Source organism: Penicillium taxi (assembly GCF_028828555.1).
Source record: "Penicillium taxi strain IBT 34144 chromosome Unknown utg000004l_segment0_segment0, whole genome shotgun sequence".
In the NCBI taxonomy this organism is placed as follows: Eukaryota; Fungi; Ascomycota; class Eurotiomycetes; order Eurotiales; family Aspergillaceae; genus Penicillium; species Penicillium taxi.
This window is the reverse complement of record NW_026643206.1, coordinates 5,441,552-5,465,934: the sequence shown is the minus strand read 5'-3', so window position 1 is coordinate 5,465,934 and position 24,383 is coordinate 5,441,552. Positions and strand designations below refer to the sequence as shown.

The following is a 24,383-nucleotide window of genomic DNA, read 5'->3' as shown; positions in this document are numbered from 1 at the left end:
TTCTAGCAGTGTAAAACGGGAAGGAATTAAATAATTGTCTCGCTACGCTCAAAAACAATGGTCTATTATATTCGTTTCTTGAAACCTCCGAAATTTGAAAGGAAAAAAGTCATTACAAAATCATCCAGATCTCAAAAGACCATCTTCATCAATGCTCTCATCTCCATCACTACGGATCTCGGTGATGACTTTCTCGCTCAAAATGTGGACTTAGTTGCCACATGGGTTCATGGTGTGTCTCATGGTGCTGTAGATCAAGTGTCTTTACAATGGCAGGCAGGGTCTCGTCAACTCCAGGTCTCCTTGGGACCCTTTGCAGAAGAAAAGATGTCTAGGCATCCAGCGATCGTAGAGATTCGACCGCAGGACACCAAAGAAGATCTTCTGGGAACGAAATCCACGCCATTGGTGATATCTGCATGCAGTGCACCATTTAAGTGGCAATCAGATCCAGCAGAGAAATTGATACTGCGGAATCTCAGAATTCAAGACACGGGATCAAAGCTCAAGATCTGGGAAGAAACCGGCAACAGCATTGCTCGGCATATCTGGTGAGTATCGGTATCTGTCTGGGCATATCAGTGTTGTGTTCTAAATACATGGTCCAGGGATGCGGCGCTAGCATCAATTATCTTCCTCAATGAAATCATCGCAGGGAAAGATACTAGTATGCCTGCTCTCAGCCACCTGCTGAGGACACCGCGAGAAAAGCTACTGCAGGCCGTGGAATTAGGAGCGGGATGTGGTATTGTCGGTATAGCACTGGCAACTATGCTCGATAGCTGTCAAGTAATTCTCACAGACCTGCCCGAGGTAGAGGAGATTGTTTCACGCAACATATCTCACGCCCATTTGATGCCCTCCTCATCCATCACATATAAGAACCTCGACTGGGAAGATCCGCCCCCAAATCTCTGTAGCCAGCCTATAGATTTGATTCTGGTGTCGGATTGTACCTACAATGCAGACAGTTTGCCAACGTTAGTCTCTGCGCTCGACCGATTGGTCCGGGATTCTCCGGAGGCCTTAGTTCTAGTAGCTCTGAAGCGACGACATGAAAGTGAAGCCATTTTCTTTGATCTGATGCGTTCTGCGTCATTTTTCTCCGTCCAGACCAAGGTTCAGCTACCTACGCAACATGAGGAGTTTGACCAAATTGAGTTGCACTGTTACAGCCACAAGCTAGCTGTGTGAAACATCTCAGACGGGCTATAAGCGGTGGCTGGAACTCAACAACAGGCTTGCATGCCACGGCCCGTGCACTACTGTGAATAACACTGCATTGTGGTCGCACGAAAGCACCCATGGGATTCTCTCGGCGAACTTATACCTTACACCTTTGAGTATAATTCAGTGTGTCCCCTTGAATCACCAACTGTATGGTTCATGACACATTTACTCAGTCCCGGGGTCCCTTTCCACTTGGGTAGCTAGTTCTTACTGATCTGAGTCATCGTATCAGCTAACCAATAATTTCCCTAGTTAGTTAACATAATAACCGGTGATTGCAGTGTTACCACTGGCTCGTTGATAAACCACTTACCACAATTCACTTGAATTACCTCTGCCTAATCATACCCGGCTCAAAATCCATAGTATGTCAGAAATGTGTATTTCCTAGAAAGGAAATAAGAACCGGTGGAACATCTAAGTTCTAACCCTTTCAAAGATTGTAGACTATTCTGCACCCTCTAATCTATCCATATTGAGGCATCTGTAGCCGCAATTTTGAAAGGCTAAAAATATGAATCTAATCCATTCACCACCTTCATCCTTCCCTGTATATACATCCATTTAGCCAACAATGGCGGCCCTGACATTCACTGAAGTGATTTATTGTCTACCGAGCTTGACCTCCCTTTCATTCCCTCCCCAGAGCTCAACGTGGACCTCTCTTGGAAGCTAGACAATGTGTCCCAGGACTTTTATGCCGAACCCGTCAAACTATGGCAGATCAATGAGATGACCAAGAAATACGGGGATATCATAAAATCAGACCCAATTTCAGCATTACAAATAAATCAAGTTACCGACCTGAGTTCCTTGGCTATCCCTAAATACTTTGGCCTTGTGCAAATGCCAGCAGCCCGATATGAGCTTAGTACTGCTCCACATGAGACATTATCCAAGGCCGTTGTGCAAGTCTATAGTAAAAGATCCCTACAAAAAGGTCGGAATTGGATCCTGTTAACCTAATATTCTAGTTCCCATAGTTGAAGAACTTGTTCTCACAGCAGCAGTCTCAGAAAATCTCGAAGCCGTCTTATTAACCCGTGTAGAAGCCATTTCTCGCCACGCTGACAATTTCAAAGCAAAGCAAATGGCCACTTTTGACTTTGATTCTCTCTACATCCAATATGATAGAGCTATCAAACAGCCATGCTATATAGATTGGGTAGGCTGCATTTTTTCGGGAGCTATTGACGTGTGTTTGCGGGTTAGAGATTAATCTCGTGTTTGTCGAAATCAAGAAATACTATACTCCCCGCCGATGGTGCTTCCAATACCTAGCATATATGGGTAGGTAGACGCTTTGATGCACCATTTGTCACATGTGCATATATCAAGTTTGGAAATTGAATAGGTATGATCCAACAGTTCAGAATAGAGGGTGGAATAGAGGATGCTTAATGTAAGGCATCATCGCCTGGAATTTCCTCCGACTTCAAACCAATCGTGACGTATGGAATGAAAACGTGTGATTCTTCCTAATAACCCCAGAATGACTAATTTCCTATCTAGTGGGTTCAGACAAATTTCCTCTGGACGTTGCATCTAACAAAGATTTGGCCGACTATCACGAAGATCATCACCCATGTAGTCGGTCTAGAACAGAACTTGGGAGAGGAATGTAGAGAAGTAAGAAAACCTTGGGAACTACAGATCCAAAGACAAAAAAGAAAAGAAAGAAAGAAAAAGGGGATTGGGTCGCGACTACGGAGTAGCTAGGTTTATTCAGCCCAGCCACATCATGGACCTAAGTATAGAAATGATAGGCAGCCTTGGCACAACCTCACCGGTGGACGCCGTTGGATGGAGAGAGGTATTTTTTTTATTTGTTCTGATATTAGCTATCTGGGTATGCTCATGTTTGATCCTGCTTCATTCGCAAATCCAAATTTGTATTAGTCACCTGTTGCGTAACATAGGATGTCATGAATAGTCATTTTTACTTAGAATTTCACATAATCTAATATCCAGCAATACTCCGTGCAGTTGAAATACCTATTTGGCGATCTCATATGCATGAATTATGTACAGTGCAGAGTACATGATGTATGTGATAAGTGAAGTGCCCTAATCAAAACCCTAAGTGTAGCTTGGAAACCACTGTAAAGGGATTGTCACACCGCATTTTAGCAGATATTCCAATTCACCGGGACATTGTGATTCCGGAAATATTTCCGATGGAAGCATTCCAATGAATTTAATGCCACGAAAATTCCAATGAATATTATTTTAAAGAGTCAAATCGCGCATAATCAAGTGGGTTGTGTCATTGTAATATTTCCCCGTCAAACTAGTTGAATACAGTATTGATTATGTAACTGTATACTCTGCTAAAGGGTCCAGAGCCCACCTTTCAACCAATCAACAGACCCAATTGACAATTTTGTGGACCTGGTTTTTCCGCCCACCAAAAGGAACCAGACCTTGAATGTCTGTTCTCTTTCTTCTTCCTCTCCCAAGTCCTTCAAGGTTCCTTCCATATCTTCCCAGGTATATTTTATACCAAATGTGAGTATCTCCCTCATTTTATACCTTCGTTTCCACCATCGCTATGACTCATGTTTGCGGTCTTTTTTTACCACCAATCCCCATTTGGATTTGCGCTCCGACCTTCCCTAATAAAATTCTGAACACCCATTCTTTAACCCCTCCTTTTTCTCTTCTATTTTTTCCTCACCTTCTCTCTTGTTTACACCTCGGTACTAATCATTCTTGACAACAGTCAGGATACACCACATAATCAGCTTCGCCTTTGGATTCCCCAAAGGCAACGTCATCACGGCGCCAGTAGCGTCACTTGTGCTTCTTAGCCAACACGTTTCAACTCGACGTCTCCGCGACACTCTTAACAACATTCCACCTCCTGCTACTCACTTCTGATCTATCGTCAGGTGCTCCTTTCTTCACCCCGTTGACGCCATCAGAATCCCCACAAAGCCCTGAGCTGCCGCATAGGACTTCCTTGAAGGTTCTTCCTCTTAAGGAGGAAGGGTCGAAGAGGCTTGGTCCAGTCAACCTCGGTTGTGACGCTTTTCGTCCTCCCTAACGCGCAGTTGCGTACATTTGAAACAACGTTTATTTCCTCCTGGAAATTTGAAAATCGTGCTGAGTTGCAGCCGTACGATTATGGCACCTACTGCGTGTGTATCGCCTTCTGAAGTGCGCTCTGTCATCAAGAACGACTTCATTAGCCATGACCATTTTGGTCTGATCGCCAACCATGGCGAGGATGAGATGTTGCAATCTCGGTTGATGGCCAAGGAACTTGTCCTGAATGTCCTTAAGAAGCGCGCCGCTGATGTGGATTTGGACCACTGCGGTGCTGGAGAGGAGGATCCATTTTATGTAGCGGATATGGGTGAGGTATACCGCCAGCATATGCGCTGGAAGTTGAACTTGAGCCGTGTCAAGCCTTTCTATGGTAGGTCGCAGTTCTTGCTTCCCTGACCCTAGATTATTGTTTTCCTAATCGTTTGCCGCAGCTGTCAAATGTAACCCGGACCCTGAGGTTCTTCGACTCATGGCCCAGTTGGGCAATGGATTCGATTGCGCCTCCAAATCGGAAATTGATCTCGCCCTTCGGACGGGCATTGATCCAAGCCGGATCATATACGCGCAGCCCTGCAAGACCAAATCTTACCTCCGCTACGCCAGGGAGGCTGGAGTGAAGCAAATGACCTTTGACAACGTCGATGAGCTTTACAAGATCAAGGCCACCTTTCCTGAGGCAGAGCTCTACCTCCGCATTCTGACTGACGACTCAACCAGCCTGTGCCGACTGAGCATGAAGTTTGGTGCGTCTATAGACGTTGCTCAGCAGCTTCTTCAGTTGGCCAGGGATCTCGAGTTGAAGGTTGTCGGTGTGAGTTTCCACGTCGGCTCAGGTGCCGAAGACGCTAGTGCTTTCTTGACAGCGGTCCAGGACGCGCGCTTGGTGTTCGATCAGGCTGCTGAAATTGGCCACGACATACACACTCTCGATGTCGGCGGTGGCTTCTGCCAGGATACCTTTGAGAAGTTCTCTGCCATCCTGAGCGACGCTCTGGAAACCTACTTCCCGCCACACATTCGTATCATTGCCGAGCCCGGCCGTTACTACGTTGCCAACGCCTTCACTCTCGCAGCCAATGTGATTGCGCGTCGTGACATTCCTGATCCGCAGGACCCTTCGCGCGATGCGTACATGCTCTACCTCAATGATGGTGTGTATGGCAACTTTTCAAACATCATTTTCGATCACCAGCACCCCGTTGCCCAGATCCTTCTCTCGGCAAGCGACAGCCAGCCTGGCACTCCGAATTCTGCGACTTCGGAGCCCATCCCGTACTCAATCTGGGGTCCCACCTGCGATGGTATTGATATTATCACCGAGCGCATTAACCTGCCTGGTCTGCTGGACATTGGTGATTGGCTCTTCTTCGAGGAGATGGGTGCCTATACCAAGTGCAGTGCCACTGCCTTCAATGGTTTCTCTGACAACCATGAGGTGATCTACATCTCGAGTGAGACTGGTGCTTCTGCCCTGCTGAACTACTAGTTCATTGGTGTGAAAGTTCCCAAACTCTTTTGTTATTTTTTGTTTTCATCATTTCTGTGATTTTCTCATAGCGCTAGTATTTTTCAGCTGCTTTTTTGAAGTAGTTGGATATACTAGACTCTGTTATGGTACAGCCAACTTTGTCTATCTTTTTTGTACCAAGTCGCTTTTATAAAAATCTTTTTTATTTATATCAGATAAAACTGCCATGTTCGCTTTACAACGACAACTAATACATTGATCATGCTTTGAAGGTTCGTTCATACCATTTGTTGTCAAGACTACAGTTGAACCCAGTTTTGTCATTTTGCACGCCTGCCAGTAGCGAATGTCCGTACTGAACGGGGTTAGGGTTACGTCACGTGACCATGCTGTAGCTTAGGCTAAAGGCCGCTCTAGTCCAATGACGTCATAACCAGGTATTGCAACGAAACAGGGTCTGGCTTACTAATTCTGCTGCCTTGATACTTATCTCCAAGAGCGATTCGCTCGCCAAAACCTTGAAAGCCTTACAACGTCATACCTCGGATACTCATTTAGTAAATGACAGTGAGATTTCTCTTCAACCCTAATTCAGCCCTACAGTTCCTTTCTATCTTTATACATCTCAGCAGAAAGCTAAAGCAATCCATCCCTCTAAGCTCTGTTGACGATCAGAAGTTATTCGATCATTATTTCCTGTCGTTACTTCGTACAATATTACATCATTATCAAATTTCCAACGGCACAAGTAATGTCATCTAGCGATTCATTCTACATGGACCCCGCACATGAACAAAGCAAAGATTCAAATCCGAACACTGAAGATCCCAAGTCGGAAAATACCACGACAATTTCCAGGAACTCTCTGACCTCAATGGCGAGCGGGACCTCAATTTCAGAAATCAAAGACCATGTCGCCACAGTTTCCGGAGAAAAAGCCACTCTTTTAAAAGATACTGTCCTTGGAAGCGCTATACCTGCTGCAGATGAAGTGTTGCAGAATGCTAAAAGTGCAATTGGGAGCATTGCGTGTGGTCGGAGTGGATCTGATGAGACCAGTGCTCTTGAAAATGGTAAGTCTTTTTATTCATTCCCAAGTATAGGGCAGTTGGTTAACTGGAGGAACTATAATTTTCACCTGGCAGTGCCTAAATTGGAGCAGGAATATATTGATAATATGGATCCAGAGCGTATCTCTGATTTTCTACGAGACAAGTATAAAAGTCCCTCTGCACCATCAACGAGCTAGGCTAGATATATGAGGTCTCTCGACGTTTCCTTAGGCGATTGGACCTTCCAAGGGCTGGCCGAAACTGATGTTTCAAGTTTTTATAGTACTACCTAGGTGAAGCATGTATTTTACCTACCTATGTAGAGGATTTCCTTTTCCAGTTCTTGGCTTTCCCCTTCCGCGTTAGTGCTCAGTGCTTGCCGCTTTTTGCTCACTGAGTAGAGCTGAGCACGCCACGAACGCCAAGAGCAAGTCAGTGACCGTTATGTAATCATACGATTGCCGTCACTGATCATCACCTGATCGTTACCTGAGTAAAGCGGTATGGAAAGTGGAGAAAATCTTCTGGAATAACTATTAATCCGGCAGGAGAGTAGACGTAATAAGACCCTATATAGATGCGTAGTCTCCTGTGGATACTACGCTGCTGGCCTCTATGTGGAACCGGAGAGCTTCATAAGAGCATCCGTCCCATGGATCATCCCTTTTCAGTCCTTAATTAATTCTTCTTGATCAACATCGGATCCGTACAGCGTATTCCTGTATCCATCCCGTAACATTTATCACCAATGAGATTACAGATCACATAGCATCCTTTTTGCTCGACAAAAGGATCTTGACGATCTCGGGAACATCGAGACCTCGGGAAAATCTGTCACCCCTGCATGGAACAATCTACAACAAAATGAAACTGTTCCTGATTATTGCGGCTTATCCACCAGGGTGAACCACGTTATTCTAAGCGGAGCTATTGGATTGAAGCATGTATGAATATCATGTTAGCTTATACTGTTGTCTCGCTCTCTACCTAGGTAGCTCTAGCAAAGTTTGAGCACCATCATCGGCCGGGTTAGCGCATTCACTGGGCTTTACCGCATACTGAGAAATTAAATTTGTTTAGGGTCAACTGTTGGAAAAGAGCAAATACTTGATATGATAAGCGACTAAGTCGATGAGAGCAACAACCCAATTGTGAGGGCGCCTCCATCACTCACTTGGAGTGAGATTCATTCGTTGAAGGCCTCGGGTGCAGGCAGTTCTGAGATGTTCAATACTCATTTCCACACGGTCGGTGACTGGAAGAACTCGGCCTGGGTCATTGACCAAAAATGGTCCAAAGACCTCTTTGCGCGTGAGCCGCAAAGACTGCACTGCCCGGTTGGTGGGTAAAGTACCTACACGTGGTAAGCAACTGAATATATAATGTATATACATAAATATACTTCTTCTTGTTTGATAACAGGGATTCCCCGTCGGTTGAGGGTATATAGTTCGATAAAGCCGTTCACGGTCGTCACTCCACGCTTTGTTGACTTCGAGAGTTTGATGATAATCGTCGTTCGAATCATTCCATCTCCGCCAATCATCAACAGGTTGAGGTCACTTAGAAGATCATCATATGACTCGGACCATCCCACTTCGATGACCAGAGATGGGAGAACTTCATCGTCCGTTCGAATGAAAAAGTCTGGTTGTTTTACTGAGCCCAGATATGGGCCTGTGGTGAACTTCATGGTGGTTCCAACATTCGATTCAAATTGAGCTTGCTCAAATGGGGTGAGCACCCCGGTCGCAACCATATCCAATTCGCATAAACGCCACCACTTTGCGGAACAATCGTGGGCCGGGGTCGGCATTACGATGAGGCGGAGCACCAACGACACGGAGGAATATGAGAGCCTATATGAGGAGTTGAATCTCATCTTGTCAAGCGAATCAATGATTTTGGCGGCCCATTCCTCGTTCACATCCTCGTATCGTAGGATATTGTAGTGTTCTGCTTTAGCGATGGAACTTTTCAGATGAGTCTCTATATCTGAAGGTTTCAGAAATCCAGTGCGTGGGGTGAACATTTGTGGGAGGTCTGGGGTGTGATTCATGTTCATGGGAAAATTCGTGGTGAGTTGCTTATAATATTGCGCTGGTGGTATTGTTTTGGCAACGACCTATATGTACTACGAGTAAATGATGCATCCACTCTTCACCGCTTTTGTCACGTGAACTATAAGGATTGTCATCCATCTCGTGTAAAATCGGTGCGTAAATAGCTTATCGCTTCGCTCAAGCTATTAGAAATGCAATACTTCCAAACATAAACCATTCCTAGCCATAGGAAAGTGCGAAATTGTTTCAGTCGTCACTGAAAAAGGGCCGCATAAAGACTAAGCTTATGTATATGGCTTTGTAGCCAAGCTGCATTTTTCCTCCAAGCCCTAGCCAAATTCCACAAGTTTTCCCTAGTTCAACAGATAAATTAACTTATTATAGCTTGGGTCAAGCTATCGTGAAGCTCTATTCTCGTTGTCGTATGTGAGAACTAGAGAGCTGCGATCAGCAGTCCGATAGTGAATTTTTTTCGGAGATTTTGAATCGAATGTATTCGATCGAATTTCAAATATTCCGATTGTATTCAATATCTTTGACATTTTCCGAGCACCTAATCTCAGAAAGCTCTCCAGTGACGCATTGGAACTTGATCAAAATTGGCGACAAAGCCATCTTGGTTTGACCGTGGAGCGGTGACAGGCGATGATTACTGCCGCTCGGCTGCTTGACCCGAGGTCGACTTCAAGTCCAACTCTCCCTAAAGGGATGGAAATTATCACAAGGAATACCCTAGCCTGTATGAGATGAGAAGTTTTCGAAATCGATAAGACAAGGGTGTTCACTGTTGCGGCCTCTTAAGTCCGCAAAAGCTTGAATGGCCAACAATGGACGTAGCGACCTGGTCCCTATTACCCCAGCTCCCACCCGGGGAGGCCGCAACGAAAGCGGCAACGGAGACTCATCACAATCCGTAATGTCCTATACTTGTCAGACCTGTACCAGACGAAAAGTTAAATGCGACAAAGAGGCTCCAATTTGTTCCAGATGCCGCAAGGGAGGGTTCGAGTGCGTTTACCAAGCACCCCAGCCACGATCTCGAAAACGCAAAATGAGCGATGAGGTGTTTGAAAAGCTAGCCAAATATGAGCGTATCCTGCAACAAAATGGTCTGTTGGATGCCGAGACGTCAATTGCCAAAGATGTGTCCCCTCGGGAATCGGCATTGGCCACTCACGCGTTTAAGACTGGTAAGCTTCTGACTGGTCAAGGGAGATCGAGATATATTGACAGACATATGTGGTATAATCTCGGAAACGATGAGATCCAACACATGTCTGATGATGAGGAAGAGGATGAGATGGCTCCCATCGGTGCCAACGTTGCGGGAGGTATTTCACCGGATCCCCTGACTGGTGCATTCCTAGGCAGCCAACAATTAATATTGGAGTATCATCCAAGTCATATAGAGGCAATGCAGCTATGGAAGACGTATACTGAAAACGTGGAACCCATTTGTAAGGTCCTGCACGTCCCATCAACTGGTAAAATGGTCGAGTCTATTTCGCATCATCCTGAAATAGCGTCGAAGACAGATGAGTGTCTATTATTTGCGATCTACAATTGTGCAGTTTTCTCAATCACCGAGGAACAGTGTGTCAAGCAATTTAGTCAAGAGCGATCTACACTGATACAAAATTTCCACTGTGCTGCACGCCAGGCCCTTGTGAATGCGTCTTTTCTCAAAACAACGGAAATATCCGTCTTGCAAGCACTCTACCTGTTCCTTCTATCTAGCCGCTACCTATACGATCCACATACGTACTGGATACTGACGGGCGTATCTTGCCGCATCGGACAGAGAATCGGTCTTCACCGAGACGGAGAGAAACTGGGACTACCACCATTTGACGTGGAGATGAGACGACGACTGTTCTACCAACTCTTTCCACAGGACTGCCGAGCAAGCCTCGTTGCAGGGATTGACTTTCTCAGTTTGCCTGAAGGCTGGGATACGAAGCCTCCTCTCAACATCAACGATGAACAAATCTGGCCTGGAATGACGGAGAAGCCTGTAGAGCAAAAGTGCGCAACCGATATGATATTCTGTCTCTCACGCGCATATGTCGGGAAAAGATTAGCTAAAGCGAGAAATCCTACCAACGGCACATCACCTTGGAGCTTCTCCGATCTCCAGGAAGCTGAAACGGCCATTTCTGCAGCAGAAGATGAAGTGGAGGAGAAGTTTATTCGTTACTGTGACATCGTCAATCCGTTGCACTTCCTTACCATCGGACTTACGAGATCTGGCATGACAGCCAAACGGCTTATAGTCCGCCTTCACAAGATCAGGGACCAAACTGCTACCGATGAGGAACGGAAAGAGCTGTTCCTAATTGCGCAGAAGACTCTGGATACCGACGCGGCAGTCCATGCTCACCGAGGCATAAGCAGGTTTGAGTGGCATATCAAGCCGTTTTTCCTATGGGGTACACGAGACTCGTTCATCTTTATCCTCACTACATTGTGGAAAAGACGAGATTTACTCTCCTCGGAACAAATCGAGGATGCCTGGGAAAACGTAGGACAGCTTTACCAGAACCACGACGAGCTCTTCGATGGCAAGCAGGCGCTGAATGTGGCGCTTCGACGTCTTACCTTGCAAATTTGGGATTCCTACCAATCGAGTAGTGATCACTCCGAACCGGAATTCATCAAGACATTGCGATCTGTACGTTGCAAGAAAATGAAAAGAAAAGCTCAGCCAGAGGAATTGCTACGTTCATCAAGCAGACCACCGACTGCGAGTGACGGAAATACATCTATTGGTTGTTTTTCTGAGAGCATTGTCTCTGAAATGGGTCAGTATCTCGAATTTGACGTCGATAACTGGCTTTTTTGGGATCAACTGATTCAAGATCAAGCATGGGAATGACCCAGGGTTCATGGCTTCTGTGATTGGTCAGTTGCTCGGGTGCTCGTATCCCGAGATTAGATCCAATCTGAGATCCGATCTGAATCTCTCAACCAATCAGAGCTCGTACTTCCTCGGGTCTCTCGCTGTTATGATTTTAAGCTGAATGCATTGAAACTATATAATTGCCCCCAAATTCCCGAATAATATTCTTTAATAATCGTTCAAGCACCACAATGTCAAATTTGCGAGTCTTGATCGTCGGTGCCTCCATCGCAGGCCCAACGGCAGCCTACTGGTTCGCCAAAACCGGGGCAAAAGTCACAGTCATCGAGCGATTCTCTCAAATGCGAAAAAACGGACATAATGTCGACATTCGAACTGCAGGCGTTTCGGTAATGCGTAAGATGCCTGGTATGGAGGAAGCAGTTCGAGCCAACCTCCAACAAGTGGACGGTATAAGTATTATGCGTGAGGATGGCCGACCTTACGGAACCATGACTTCCACCGGGAATCCCGATCAACAGTCATTGATCTCTGAGTTTGAAATTCTGCGCGGTGATCTATCGCGTATCCTTTTCGACTTGACCAAAAACCACGAGAGTGTCAATTATATCTTCGGCGAGCAAATTGCTTCCATGCAGCATCACGAGAAGAACGATGGGCATATTCAAGTCAAGTTCCTGAACGGTACACCCACCTCAGAGTATGACCTTGTCGTGGCCTGTGACGGCGCGACATCAAGGACTCGCGCAATTGGACTCAGCTGTGGCGTGCGCGACTACATCCAAACTATGAACCTATGGTCAGCCTACTTCTCAATCAAAAAAGACCTTCTCAACGGGAGTCAAATATGTCAAGCGTACAGTGTTGTTGGCGGCCGTGCCATCTTCATTGGTCCTGATCCCACTGGAGGCAGCCGGATTGGGTTAATGGGAATTTACCCGCGCACCGATCCTGATGCAATGAAAAAGTTTCGCGAAGCAAATAAGCTCGACACTAATGCGCTCAAGAACCTCGTCGCCGAGCACTTCAAAGGAGCAGGCTGGAAGTGCGACGAGGTGATTCGAGGCATGCTCGAAACCGACGACTTCTACGCCAGTGAATGGGCACAGGTCAAAGCGCCAACTCTATACCAAGGGCGATTCGTAATGGTCGGTGATGCTGGCTATGCGCCTGGTCCAATAGGCACCGGTACAAGTCTGGCTATTGCTGGAGCATATATGCTGGCGGGCGAGATTGGGAAGCACCGAGGTAACCTGGCAGCGGGATTGAAGGGGTATGAAGAACAGGTTCGGCCGTTGATTAATGATATGCAAAAGATTCCTCCGCTCGTCCCTGGAATGTTTGCACCTCAGACTAGTTGGGGGATTTGGGTGAGAAATACGATTTTTGCATTTATTTGCTGGAGTAGACTTCCGTCGCTCTTAAACAAGTCTTTTGGGAGTTCTTCAAAGCATTCTGGTGCTTACAAGGTGCCGGAATATGAATGGGCAGCTTGAGGACACAAGCCTACATCGTCTTAATGTACATTACTTACATTTTGCGAATCTGAACTCCTTAGACCTAGAATGAATCTTATCAATCAGTCATGTAATCCTATCTACCTATGTAATTATACCTTCTGTGGTCGGCCTAGGTGATGTGAGGTAAGTTAGAAGATTTGAAAATGCTCTTAAACTTCCGACTAACTTCATAGTTATATTGGACTGCTTTCCAAAAAGAATTAACTAAGGAAGGTAAAGGCTCACAAGGAGCGATGCCTTTAAGCTCCGGTGACCGCAGTCTTGACACTAGCCATCACCGACCAGCTGCGTTTCTGTGAGGTGTAAATATTGATCAGTGTAGTCAGCAACCCCGCAGCGGCATTCAGGCATCCAGGACTATGAAGTGTTAGCTCCAAATCTTGCTATGCTTCATCACCAACTTCTCACATCTACTTACATGAAAAGCTTATTGATCAGCCATATATAGTTACTGTCGGAACATGGATATTGCAATCGTGCAATACCATAAACCCGGAACGGAACAAACAGACCCCCGAGTCACGGGGGAACGACTATATTAGGAACTCAAGTAGCTACATGAATCGAACACATTTCACACCACTTTGCACAACGTATATACTAAGAATCCAGGACGAACCATACCCTTTTCCAGTGTATATAGTGCAACTTGTGAACCCTGTCCTTTCAACGTAGTTGATCGACAATCTCACTTCGATCCTCTAGCATAATACTAATCTGCATTTCTTCTTCAAGACCACTAAGAACCGCTCCGCAAATGACAGAACTAATTTCATGACTGGTCGTCTATTTTCACTAATACGTCCGCGCGTGGAATAAATGTACTAACGAATAAACTCTCTGATGTGTATGTGATCAGGGGCATTGGTTTTGTGGTCCATTTCATGGCTTCCTTTCCCATTTTGCTCGAGGAATCTAGAAGCAGGTCAGTTTTTATCCACGTATCATTCGTATCAAAACTAGTGGCAGCATACTCTTTCCATAGCTTTGCATGTTGCTGGTATGTCCTCTTAGTCTTGGCCAGTCTCTTATCTTTATCACGAATCGCATCATAATTTGCATGCATTCCGAAAACGTAGCCACTTTCCTGTAACCGTTTATAGCGTTTCTCTTTTGCGATATGGTCTCGTTGACCATGATACTGTCTCTGGCCCATAGGTGACTGGCTAAAAAAGTGCCGGCAAGAGAAATCAAGATAAGCGTATGTATAAGAGAATGAAAAGTAGTTATGATGATGCTTCAGAGAGGGGTTTCATTTCAACTTATATACGCCTGGTTATGCCTAGGTCTCTCCGATTGAGCAAAATTTTTCCCTCCCCCCTTTATGATCAACGATATAGACCATTCAAATTTTTGCGTCATCTTATGTTTATATAGAGGAAATATTTAAACACCTCAGCCATCAGACTGTAACCTTGTTTTCACTAGTACTCTTTGGGTATAGCGTGAGAAAAGACTGAGTGCTCAATAGATGGCACTGATCGATCTCTGAGTAAGCAGGGAGCAGCCAATCATGCTCACTGAGTAGTCACTGAGCGTTCATTGGGCCTCAGTGGTCTGTCACGTGATAAGACTGAGCAGGTTACTGAGCCTGAGCCCGGACTGAAATTTACTAACTGCGCTTGACTCTGAGCGTCCTCATTAAAGCGGCGGTAGCTGTTTTAGGAAAGCCCCACCGTGGAAAGGAAATCTGCTACATACAGGTACCTAGGTAGGTATGAGCCGAATAAGTATGCAAATGTACAAGTCCTATATCAAACCTCGACAGACTCGCCGTGCAGAAACTTGACAACCTCTAGAATTGATAGAGATAATCAGCAAAGATTAAAGTCTTGTTTCCCAATACTGGAGCATACCTTCTCTAAAGATTGCTGGCTTCTCCTGAACAACCCAGTGGCCACAATCAATATCGACGACTTTAGAACAAGGAAAGAAAGACCTAATAAGTGGAAAAGCAGTATCAGGTATAAATGGACTTTGCAATGCCCGAAGAAAGAGGACAGGTCTTGGGAAACTGATCGATTCGTTCTTATAGGGAAAGTCTCCCAATGGGCCGATCGACATCTGCAGGGTATCAAGAGGGACTCTGCATTTTAAAAATGGAAGATCATTATCTTTCACAAAGTTGCTCAGTAGCCACAGTCGTATCGTTGGTGACTGTGAATAAGTTAACACAAAGCTTAACCGCGCAAGATATTTCAATAGAGGCGTACTGGTTCGATATCTTTCAGAATTTCATCGGCCTCTTTGTGCGTTCGGACTTGGGCCTCATTCACGCTTTCCATTGCTTCGACGTATTTCAAGAAGTCTGGAGTCAGAGGCAGCTCTATGGGACAATTATCAACGGCAACTACATCTTTAACCAGATGTGGCGAGTGGAGAGCTAGTGATAAAGCTGCTTTTGCGCCCCTATTGGCATAGTTCAGTCGGATTGCCATATGAGGTATTCAAAATGCGAGTCACGAAATTCATACATCGAGTGTCCAATGATAGTGGCCTGTCCAAGTTGACGCTTTTCTATAAAATATTTAATGTCCAATGCCATCTCCATATAGTCATGTTTTGGATGATGGCCTGAGTCTCCATGATTTCGTAGATCCTAGTTCGTTATCAGTTTCTAGGAGACTACCAAATTTCCTAGAAACTCACCAATGCGTAAACACTTCGCAATAAATCATGAGCTAACGCCCTTCACATCAAATGAATCAGTCAAGAAAGAGATTTACTCAGTACATGCATAGAGCTTACCGGCTCACGGGCCTATTTTCTCGTTTTGAGCCGAGGAAGCCATGCAGGAAAATGATTGGACTTTCAGTCAATAAGTGTATACCTTTTCTGGGATTGTGTAGCTCAAAAGCGAGTGGAATTCTCCCCACTGTCCTTTTTGTCACTGCGCTAATACTCATCCTGTGCAGGTGAGTTGGATTGACATCGGGGCAATGGGTGAGAGAGTCCAAGCATCATATCTATGACTAAGCTAAAATTGGACCCCCACTTCATTTTACCGCCTAATATAGTTACCGCTCACTAAATTAAGATTTTATATTGATATTCTGTTTACTCTGGCCCTCAGTCAACTTGGACAGTTCATAATCGTATTCCTATTCATTGATCTCTAACTTCATCTGTAATAACTCTTATCTGTAATATACTGTCATTATCATTTCCAAGCGATGTAACAGCCATGGCAACAACAATAACAGCAGCTCAAAATCCTGCAGATGATAGAAACCTCTGTAATGTGTTTAGGAAGTTCTCACAAGAGGTTATATCATCGAAAATCAGTCAGACCACTTCATTAAACGCTGTACTGACAGCTTTTTATCTCCTATCAGGACTTTTCAAAATAAAATCGAACGAGAGTTTCTGCCAAATTTCTTAATCCCACTCGTTTCCTCCTCTTTGTCCAATGAATTTCAATTTCATTGACTTTCAGAAGGTATATTATTTTGTCTGCTTTTTACATCCTTCGATCAACCAAATTTTATGAAGCCATGCACTTCCTTACTGCTATATGCAGTTTTCTGCCGGTTTTGAACTAAAATTTACTGCCTACTAAAGGACAGCTAAATAACGCATAGCTGTAATTAGAAGAATGTTTGTATTACTAGCATGATATTCTGTCAGATTGCCACTAGTGGTACAGCTACTGGAGATTGTCCGAACACCCGTTACACCTATAACGAAAATCACTTTTTCGATGCCTAGGTACCTAGATACAACTTGTCGCTACAATGTTGCCTCTGTTGAAACAGTCACTGACGTATCGTTAATTGGAATGCTCTTTAAATGAGCGTAGAACGGCAAGACCAGTAACCGAGAATGAAGCAACTCGGTTATGGCCTGAAAACACGTAAGGATTGTAGTCAGTATGTTGCAATACGAAAAAGGGGAAGGATACATACCACCATATGGAACCTGCTCCCATCGAACCCTCTTTAAAGCTTTGCTTCCATCCTGATTGATAATTCTGTTCTCCCAGATCTTGACCTCGCCAGAACTCCCGGTTTTCTTCAAGGTCAAAATACCCGGAGCGCTTTCAATATTTTCACCTGTAGCAGCGGCCCAGTTAAGCCTCCCTTCGTGTCGTGGAATCTCCACATCATTCAGGGCGTGGATAATTATGAGATTGACGTTTTTGTGCGAGTATTTTGATACAGGTGTAGCCGCATCTGAAGAATTTACACCTGTCAAGCGAGCCAACCGGCCAGCCGTGTTCCAGCTATCCACAATATGGCTCGTCACCCACTTCTTGCATCCGGGATAACCAACTAGGGGTGACAGCAGCGGAGGAGTAAGACCTTTGACACTGTAAGACTCGATAAGACTGGGAAGACTGCTGAATGATGCCAAAAGGATTACACCAGCAAAGGGCTCGGGGTCCAAGAGAGCAGGCTGGGCAATAGTAGGATCGAGAGATCCGAATGCATATCGCTCGGCCACTGCAGCTGTGACTGCAGTTCCAAGACTCTGACCGCTAATGACAATTCGTGAAGGAGGTATCTGGAAATGACCAGCGGTAAGGAAATTGAGAAGTGAGACACCATCAGTAATGAGTCCTTCTTCTGTGGGGCTGCCAGACGATAGGCCAAATCCACGATAGTCAATTGCAAAGACGTGAATCGGGTTTGACGGAGTTGACAACCCGAGAAGTAGGTTGTAATTACTTGGGCGTTGAGCTGATGCAAGATGGGCAGCATTTCCATGGACTGAAGGGAAATATCAGCATATTGACATGACCAGTATGCATAGATAGTTTATGTAGTTCCTTTATGTAGTTCCTTTATGCCGAGAAAAAGAGGATGAAAGGAAACGTAAGGCAAAGGAACCTTTAAAAGAGGAAGAAATGGGAGCGAAAAAGGATGAAAATGATAAGTGACCTACAGCTTACTACCACTCGAGCGTTGGGGTCATTGTGCAGCAGTTTGTAGGCAACAGTTTCTCTATAATCATGCATCGGTCCAGATGGAGGATTCTCATTCAGTTCCTGCTCATGCTCATGGCAAAGATGAAGAGGTAGCATATGCCAGCCATATAAAACCTCATTGTCCGATGTTACAAAGTGGAACGGCTGCACCTGAGATTCTGTACAAATCAATACTGAAAGTAGGAGAACAGTTGCTTGGGAGCCTACTTGAAAATCCAAATTGCTCTACCTGGTTCAAGTTCTGCCAGTAAGTAGGATTGATCTTGTTGGCGTAGAGAACGCTGAGCTAAGTAAGCTATGCAATCTAGGAGACGGGGGAATTGATACATACAAACGTTGAACTTCTGGGAATGTCAAGGCAAATATCAAAATTATATAGAGCAAACCTCCAGCCGCAAGAGACCAGAAGGCCTTCCTGAAAACTGACTGTAACTCATCCATGTTGTCAACAAAAGCGGAGAAGCGGAAATACAAATTGATAAGAGGTGATTATCGCGTCACGCTTTTTCCCCTTCCATCTTCCACCGAACTCCTCCCAAACTATGATTGTACCCACATTACACCTATTACAAAGAAAAAATTATTGATTAATCAATGGTAGAAAAGCGTAAGCTTCCCGCACGCGCGGGACGCGAACCTGCCTCCAAAAAACGACACCCCGAAGCGGCCGCGACACCAACACCGTCCCATAAGAAGAAAGCACTTCCTCGCGCTCCATCTCAACCCCAAGAACCCGTAGAGGCACCACTCCCAACAAAACTACACGATGGCGATCCCATACCAGTTACACGCGAGCAACAGATTACCGACTTGCCTGACAAGGAATATCTGTCTGTCGCTGAAAGGTTTGATTCCCCGATGCGCCATGCTGCTCTATGATACTGAAGTACTAACACTTGGCTACTCAATAGCGCAGTACTTCTTGCATCATTAGAGAGATCGAAAAAGAGCTGGGTCAGCGATGGCATACTTGTCCGATATTACACGAAACCGAAAAAAGCGAAGCGCGAACAGATCGAAAAATTAAATCCCCCGAAAGATTCAATGACGAAAGTTGGGCCTTGCGATATCACTATTGGCCCCCATCTGTTTGACGCCATAATTTACACTGTGAAAGATCCAAGTGCGCCTCAGCCCCTTCAATATGCCCCTCCACAGCGTCCGATGGTTCACTATGGACACCCGAACAACTTTCAGCAATACCAGCCATATTCCGGAAACCAACAGCGCAGGCCGCCCTATTCACCTGCCACCCAAGGCCGCCCTCAATCAGGTTATCAAAGCAATGGTTCACCTGCACCACGTGGTCCACACCAGCAACCCCCTCAGCGACCTCCGCAAGGTCAAAGCGGACCTGCAAAGCCAAGTCCTGATCCAGTTATCCAAATGCTTGCCACCCGGGCGGCTGCTGATCCAGAGCTCAAAGCGTTGATGAGGGTCGTTGCTGGTAGTCTAGCCTCGCAAGAACAGCTTCGTGCTTTTCAAGCGCATATTGATGAACTAAATGCTATCATCAAAGCGAGAGAACAGCAGGAAAGGCGCCAACAAAACTCATCTGAAACCCCAACTCAACAAGTACCACCTACACCAGTCTCGTCACAGCCGGTGATACAGGGGAAGCAGGGGCAGCATACAATTCCCTCAACTCAGAGCCAGGGTTCTAAGTCACAGCCAGATTCATTAGTCAAGACTCCATCAAAAGACAATTTTTCGGAAGGACAGGCAGTGAATCCACATAAACCACAGTCCGAGGATACTTCTAAATCTGCAATTCAGCCCCGGACGCCAGCACTCACGCCAGCAAATGGCAAGCCAGAAATCAAGCAGGAGCCAGTTGCAACACCCGCTCCAGTTGAAACGCCTGTTGGCACGATTTCCCAGCAGCAAAGCCCAGCAGTACGTCATACACAACCTTTACAACAGCCAGTAGCAAGATCTGGGCAGGCTCCTCCATATCAGCAATCCCACCTTCAGTCACGCCCTCAATACAGTTCACCTGCGCCAATCTACCGACCTTCAGGACCTCCATCCACTCCTAGTCGCCAAGCTTATAAAGCTGTGGTCTTTGAATTCACATCTCCCTTAACTCCTTACGGAAACAGTGCCTCTGGCCATGCGGGTTCGGGAGATCGATATCTGCTCCCCGAACACACAATTTTAGAATGGCTACCGGATGAGAATGTTATCTTGGCATCCTTCCTCGTCATCCGCATGGTCGATCCGAGCCTTCCTTTTCCAATTAAGCCTGCCACAGATGCACCCAAAGCAAAAGCGGCTCCAAAAAAGAAGAAGACTAAAACTGAGAAAGAAAAAGAAGAGTCGATCAACCCACTCGCGGCAGATGCTAAGCCTAAGCCTGAACCCTCTGATAAGTCAGATGTCAAACCCGCTCCCAACCAGACAGAGACGCCTGCCGGCCCTAGCGAGCCACCAGTAAAAGCGGTCAAGCTCAAAGAATACTGGCAACCTGTTACCTTCCGCATCCACGCGACTGACCACAGGTTTCTCGAGCCTCTTACCCATGTAGTGAAGCCAGCCGAAGAGGTGCGCAAGTATATGAACGACATCATGGACCGAGCTGAGCGTGCGCCAGACGGATTCCCAGCCCTGCGTCTACCTCGCGAAGAGTCTCGTGTAGTATTCGAGGCTGAAAGCACGCCAACTTCTGGGATGAATACTACCGCGGCTGCTTCTCGACGTCCATCCAGAGGTGTTGTCAAGGCAGCCGAGGAGGAGTCAGAAGTCGAGAATTCCTTCTTCGACAATCATTTTGACCAAGAGCCTGATTATGAAGAATTAAAGGATTTATATGATGCGCCAATGGGGCTGCCGCCCATTTGTGGTTGATTTTTGGCCAGACCGGTTAAGGATGGGCACTTTGGTGCATCATGACTATTCACGCTACATCAATATCCCATGTATCAGTTTAGTCGCAAATCTATACAAATTCCATTATTCACGTGAACTGCAAGTTGAAGCAGCTGCCAATTACCTCCAAGAATGTGATATATTTCTCTCTATATGCATAGGTAGTCCATAGACGGATATCAATTGATTATTACCACATGCTGAGCTAAAGGTGGTATTTAACTACAAACTTAATCCACTCAAAGGCCACATAACTCGGCAAAGGGATCCCAACTCGCATCTCGATGCCAATCATACTCCATATAACCCGCGATCTTCTTAGCCTTATCTTCTCCAAACACATCCCCAACCCAAGCAAGCGTCACATCAATCCCAGCACTAACCCCAGCAGAAGTCCAGATCGACCCATCAACAACCCATCTAGCATGAGACACCCACATAACGTCAGTTCCAAGAGACTTCATCTCGTTAAAAGCCATCTTATTCGTGGTCGCGCGCTTCCCATCCAACACACCCGCTCTAGCCGCGAGTCCGGCACCAGTACAGATAGTAATCAAGTACTTGAGGCTTGGGTATACTTCCCGGATAAACGAAACGACTTCTTCCACTATAGGCGATGAACCACGAGTTCCGAAGCCGCCAGGGACTATGAGCACGTCCAATCGTGGGGCTGCGCTATATGTATGCGTGGGCATGATTGATTGGCCTATGGCATTGGGGTATATACTGGGTCTGGTTGTAACTGGCTCCAGTGTTGAGGATATGAGACTCAATGTAAGGTTATGGGTGCGAGATAGAGTATTTAGGCAGTCTAGTGGGCCGAAGACATCCAGGGCTTGGAAGCCTGGAAAGAGCGCCATCCCAATGTGAAGAGGAGAGTCGGTCATTTTTGCTCCAAGGTTGTTGTATTGAGATCAATCATGTCGGTGAAGAGCGCAGATCCGAGGGACATGTTGACTTATGTAATGCTTTTATATGACTCACTAATTAACTATATCGTACGTTCGAATGTAAAAATTCCAATGTTGGGTCACTTTGAATATAATTCCATCTATCAAACTGAAGTCCTGTTACAGCTTCCCTGGTTTGTGGTGTGATGTGTACGAAAGACCTTACTAAGAAAATATGTCAAACGCTCCCACCACCCTGATCTCCTGGAAGGATGCCCGCCGTTTCCAATAACCAGCGAGCACTTTCCTTCGCGGAGTCCCCAGCGCCAGCTTTCAAATTGACATTCCGCCGTCTCTCGGCCTCGTGAGCCTCGAAATCCCACTTTGCACGTTGAATCTCAACAGCGTTGGAGCTGGGGTCCGAAGACCCGACATCTGGGTCAGGAACTACACCCCAGATTTCAAGACAGTAAATATCAATATGTGTTTTGAGTGGCTTATCATTCAATGAGGCGGTTCCACTTGGCAGGAAAACACCATCGTGCCCAGCTGGCTCGACGTAAAGATCTGCTGTTTCCAGATTAACGTCGATGATCAGGCTGCCCGCGCCGTGTGGGCTGGGTTGAGCGTGCTGGCTGCGTGAGTGTGGTGGTATTTGGCAGCCTATTGCAACGCCGGAGTTTGTTGAGAACCAGGCTGGTGGGAGATTTGATTTGCTGCTAACAGATGATGATGAATTCCCTGGGAGAAGTTGATGCTTTGGGGATAATTCGAAGAGACAAGGGAGGGTGTTGGAGGTTTTATTTGTTGTGCTGCTTGTTGAGTTTGGAGATTTCCATGATTGGGGAAGATATGCACCTATTATAACTGTTTCTTGGTTAGAACCTTCTGTTGAGCCTTGGATTACGAGCAGCGTTGCGGATTGCCAGGTTAAGACGTGGTGAGAGAAGGATGTTAATGACGAGCCGTGGGCGGCGGTTGAGAACACAGGGTGGAGGCGAACACCACTACGAAAGAGATTGAGTGACGGGGAGACCGAAGGCAAGAAGAATGAAATGTGTGATATTAATGTCGAATTCAAAATGGTTGACTCAAAGCTGCCGGGGAGCGTGATCGGAGTCGGCTGGGGTATTTCGTCCGGCCTTTCGCCCTTATCTTCTTCTTGAGCATCCCCTCTTTGTCGTCGTTGAGAAAGATCTAGATTCTTGCTGAAAAGCAGATGCTCAAACAATGCCGTAAGAGGATCGAAGAGATATGGTAAAGACGACGAGACCGTCCGAGCAAAAGCACAATATGATATGCCGCCATCTGACTCCTCTTGGGAAAACGCGGCAATGATGCTGTCTGTTTCTTTTTCGACGGCCTCAAATCTTTCAGGGCTAAGATCTGATGTATAGACCTTGACTGGTTCTAAGTGCTTCAAAGGTGCAATGACGAGTAGCAACATAAGCAGTCGACGGAAGGTATCGATCGATATACGCGTTTCATAGACTGTTCGATCCACACGGTGATCGTATTTCAACACTTCGATAGCATCAAGCGACTCGAGAGCCGCAAGTGCAAGATCGTCGTCGTCATCCTCATCATACTCATCATTGGCAGGTTCATCAATCAGAAAGCCCTGAGCATGCGACCGAACAGTGGAGGCCTCAACCACCTCACCAGTCAGCTGCTGCGTGTCCGTCTTAGCACTCTCCAGTGTTGGTCCCAGGTCTTTTCTTCCAACATCAGCAAGACTTCCAAACAACAACTTGACGCGGTCCTTGCGACCTCGTCGCAACGCTTTCCCATAGCGTTCAGTCAGCAGTACCACTACCTTGACCATAGCGTCAAAGGTCAAAACGCTTGGTGCTAAGGTATTTTGAAATGGAAATGCACCTAGGTACGATACCATACGAAACAAAACTGGACCTGCATCCAATGGGCTCTCGTGAGTGACTGAGGTGCCGTCTGGAATGCCTAGGAAATCCGAGAGAGTGTTTTCATTCCAGTACCGCAAGCCACCTTGCTCCGCTGCACGAGAGTAGAAATTATCTTTGAAATGCGTGAGCTCTAGTGGCGTGAAGCATTTTGTAGCGAAGCGCTCCGCAAGCAAGTAACTCAGTTCTTCTGTGCATTGTCAGATACGGATTTCAAGAACTGGTTTATGGGCTGAAGAAATAATTGAGATCTGTCGTCTCAAAAGTCCAGGAACCTATACGTATCATCTACATAGAGAACTAAATACTGACCTGGGGATCCGCTGTATTGAGTCGACTGGCTCGCGCCCATTGTTACCGTAATTGCGGGGAATACCCCACTGCTGCACCTCAAGGGGTCCTGAAAGAGGTGTGTATGTGTGTGCTTATTGTATTAAGACAGTTCTCAACTTTAATTGAAGTGAGCAGTTCGAAGTTGCTTTTATCAAGTCAAATAGAAGAAAGGAGGAGGTGGAGCGACGTTTCAGATGACTGA

General features: G+C 46.0%; 11 protein-coding genes across 11 annotated transcripts; 6 read left to right on the top strand and 5 right to left on the bottom strand.

The window, feature by feature from the left end:
- Nucleotides 1–57: 57 nt before the first annotated feature.
- N7495_006913 (protein N-lysine methyltransferase family protein) lies at nucleotides 58–1,194 on the top strand (the record flags this gene model as incomplete). Its single annotated transcript, XM_057209564.1, has 2 exons — nucleotides 58–551; nucleotides 609–1,194. The coding sequence occupies 2 exons, from the start codon at nucleotides 58–60 to the stop codon at nucleotides 1,192–1,194; spliced, it is 1,080 nt and encodes a 359-aa protein (XP_057063338.1).
- Nucleotides 1,195–4,347: 3,153 nt separating this feature from the next.
- N7495_006912 (type III PLP-dependent enzyme) lies at nucleotides 4,348–5,767 on the top strand (the record flags this gene model as incomplete). Its single annotated transcript, XM_057209563.1, has 2 exons — nucleotides 4,348–4,651; nucleotides 4,713–5,767. Coding segments are annotated over 2 exons (1,359 nt in total), but the record flags the coding sequence as incomplete, so codon positions are not given.
- Nucleotides 5,768–6,524: 757 nt separating this feature from the next.
- N7495_006911 (uncharacterized protein) lies at nucleotides 6,525–6,998 on the top strand (the record flags this gene model as incomplete). The annotated part of the gene is made up of 2 exons (XM_057209562.1): nucleotides 6,525–6,822; nucleotides 6,853–6,998. The coding sequence occupies 2 exons, from the start codon at nucleotides 6,525–6,527 to the stop codon at nucleotides 6,996–6,998; spliced, it is 444 nt and encodes a 147-aa protein (XP_057063336.1).
- A 969-nt stretch (nucleotides 6,999–7,967) lies between these two features.
- On the bottom strand, nucleotides 7,968–8,860 carry N7495_006910 (uncharacterized protein; the record flags this gene model as incomplete). The annotated part of the gene is made up of 2 exons (XM_057209561.1): nucleotides 7,968–8,155; nucleotides 8,194–8,860. 2 exons carry the CDS (start codon nucleotides 8,858–8,860, stop codon nucleotides 7,968–7,970), a joined length of 855 nt encoding a protein of 284 aa, XP_057063335.1.
- Nucleotides 8,861–9,681: 821 nt separating this feature from the next.
- On the top strand, nucleotides 9,682–11,739 carry N7495_006909 (Zn(II)2Cys6 transcription factor; the record flags this gene model as incomplete). The annotated part of the gene is made up of 1 exon (XM_057209560.1): nucleotides 9,682–11,739. One exon carries the CDS (start codon nucleotides 9,682–9,684, stop codon nucleotides 11,737–11,739), a length of 2,058 nt encoding a protein of 685 aa, XP_057063334.1.
- A 215-nt stretch (nucleotides 11,740–11,954) lies between these two features.
- On the top strand, nucleotides 11,955–13,220 carry N7495_006908 (uncharacterized protein; the record flags this gene model as incomplete). The annotated part of the gene is made up of 1 exon (XM_057209559.1): nucleotides 11,955–13,220. One exon carries the CDS (start codon nucleotides 11,955–11,957, stop codon nucleotides 13,218–13,220), a length of 1,266 nt encoding a protein of 421 aa, XP_057063333.1.
- Nucleotides 13,221–15,068: 1,848 nt separating this feature from the next.
- Nucleotides 15,069–16,150, bottom strand: N7495_006907 (putative alpha/beta hydrolase; the record flags this gene model as incomplete). Its single annotated transcript, XM_057209558.1, has 4 exons — nucleotides 15,069–15,401; nucleotides 15,458–15,653; nucleotides 15,719–15,843; nucleotides 16,001–16,150. The coding sequence occupies 4 exons, from the start codon at nucleotides 16,148–16,150 to the stop codon at nucleotides 15,069–15,071; spliced, it is 804 nt and encodes a 267-aa protein (XP_057063332.1).
- Nucleotides 16,151–17,013: 863 nt separating this feature from the next.
- N7495_006906 (alpha/beta hydrolase) lies at nucleotides 17,014–18,612 on the bottom strand (the record flags this gene model as incomplete). Its single annotated transcript, XM_057209557.1, has 5 exons — nucleotides 17,014–17,087; nucleotides 17,150–17,953; nucleotides 18,129–18,329; nucleotides 18,379–18,452; nucleotides 18,503–18,612. The coding sequence occupies 5 exons, from the start codon at nucleotides 18,610–18,612 to the stop codon at nucleotides 17,014–17,016; spliced, it is 1,263 nt and encodes a 420-aa protein (XP_057063331.1).
- Nucleotides 18,613–18,765: 153 nt separating this feature from the next.
- Nucleotides 18,766–21,018, top strand: N7495_006905 (uncharacterized protein; the record flags this gene model as incomplete). The annotated part of the gene is made up of 2 exons (XM_057209556.1): nucleotides 18,766–19,016; nucleotides 19,083–21,018. The coding sequence occupies 2 exons, from the start codon at nucleotides 18,766–18,768 to the stop codon at nucleotides 21,016–21,018; spliced, it is 2,187 nt and encodes a 728-aa protein (XP_057063330.1).
- A 260-nt stretch (nucleotides 21,019–21,278) lies between these two features.
- N7495_006904 (DJ-1/PfpI family protein) lies at nucleotides 21,279–21,926 on the bottom strand (the record flags this gene model as incomplete). Its single annotated transcript, XM_057209555.1, has 1 exon — nucleotides 21,279–21,926. The coding sequence occupies one exon, from the start codon at nucleotides 21,924–21,926 to the stop codon at nucleotides 21,279–21,281; it is 648 nt and encodes a 215-aa protein (XP_057063329.1).
- A 241-nt stretch (nucleotides 21,927–22,167) lies between these two features.
- Nucleotides 22,168–24,200, bottom strand: N7495_006903 (TLD domain-containing protein; the record flags this gene model as incomplete). The annotated part of the gene is made up of 2 exons (XM_057209554.1): nucleotides 22,168–24,038; nucleotides 24,161–24,200. 2 exons carry the CDS (start codon nucleotides 24,198–24,200, stop codon nucleotides 22,168–22,170), a joined length of 1,911 nt encoding a protein of 636 aa, XP_057063328.1.
- Between the last annotated feature and the right edge of the window lie 183 nt (nucleotides 24,201–24,383).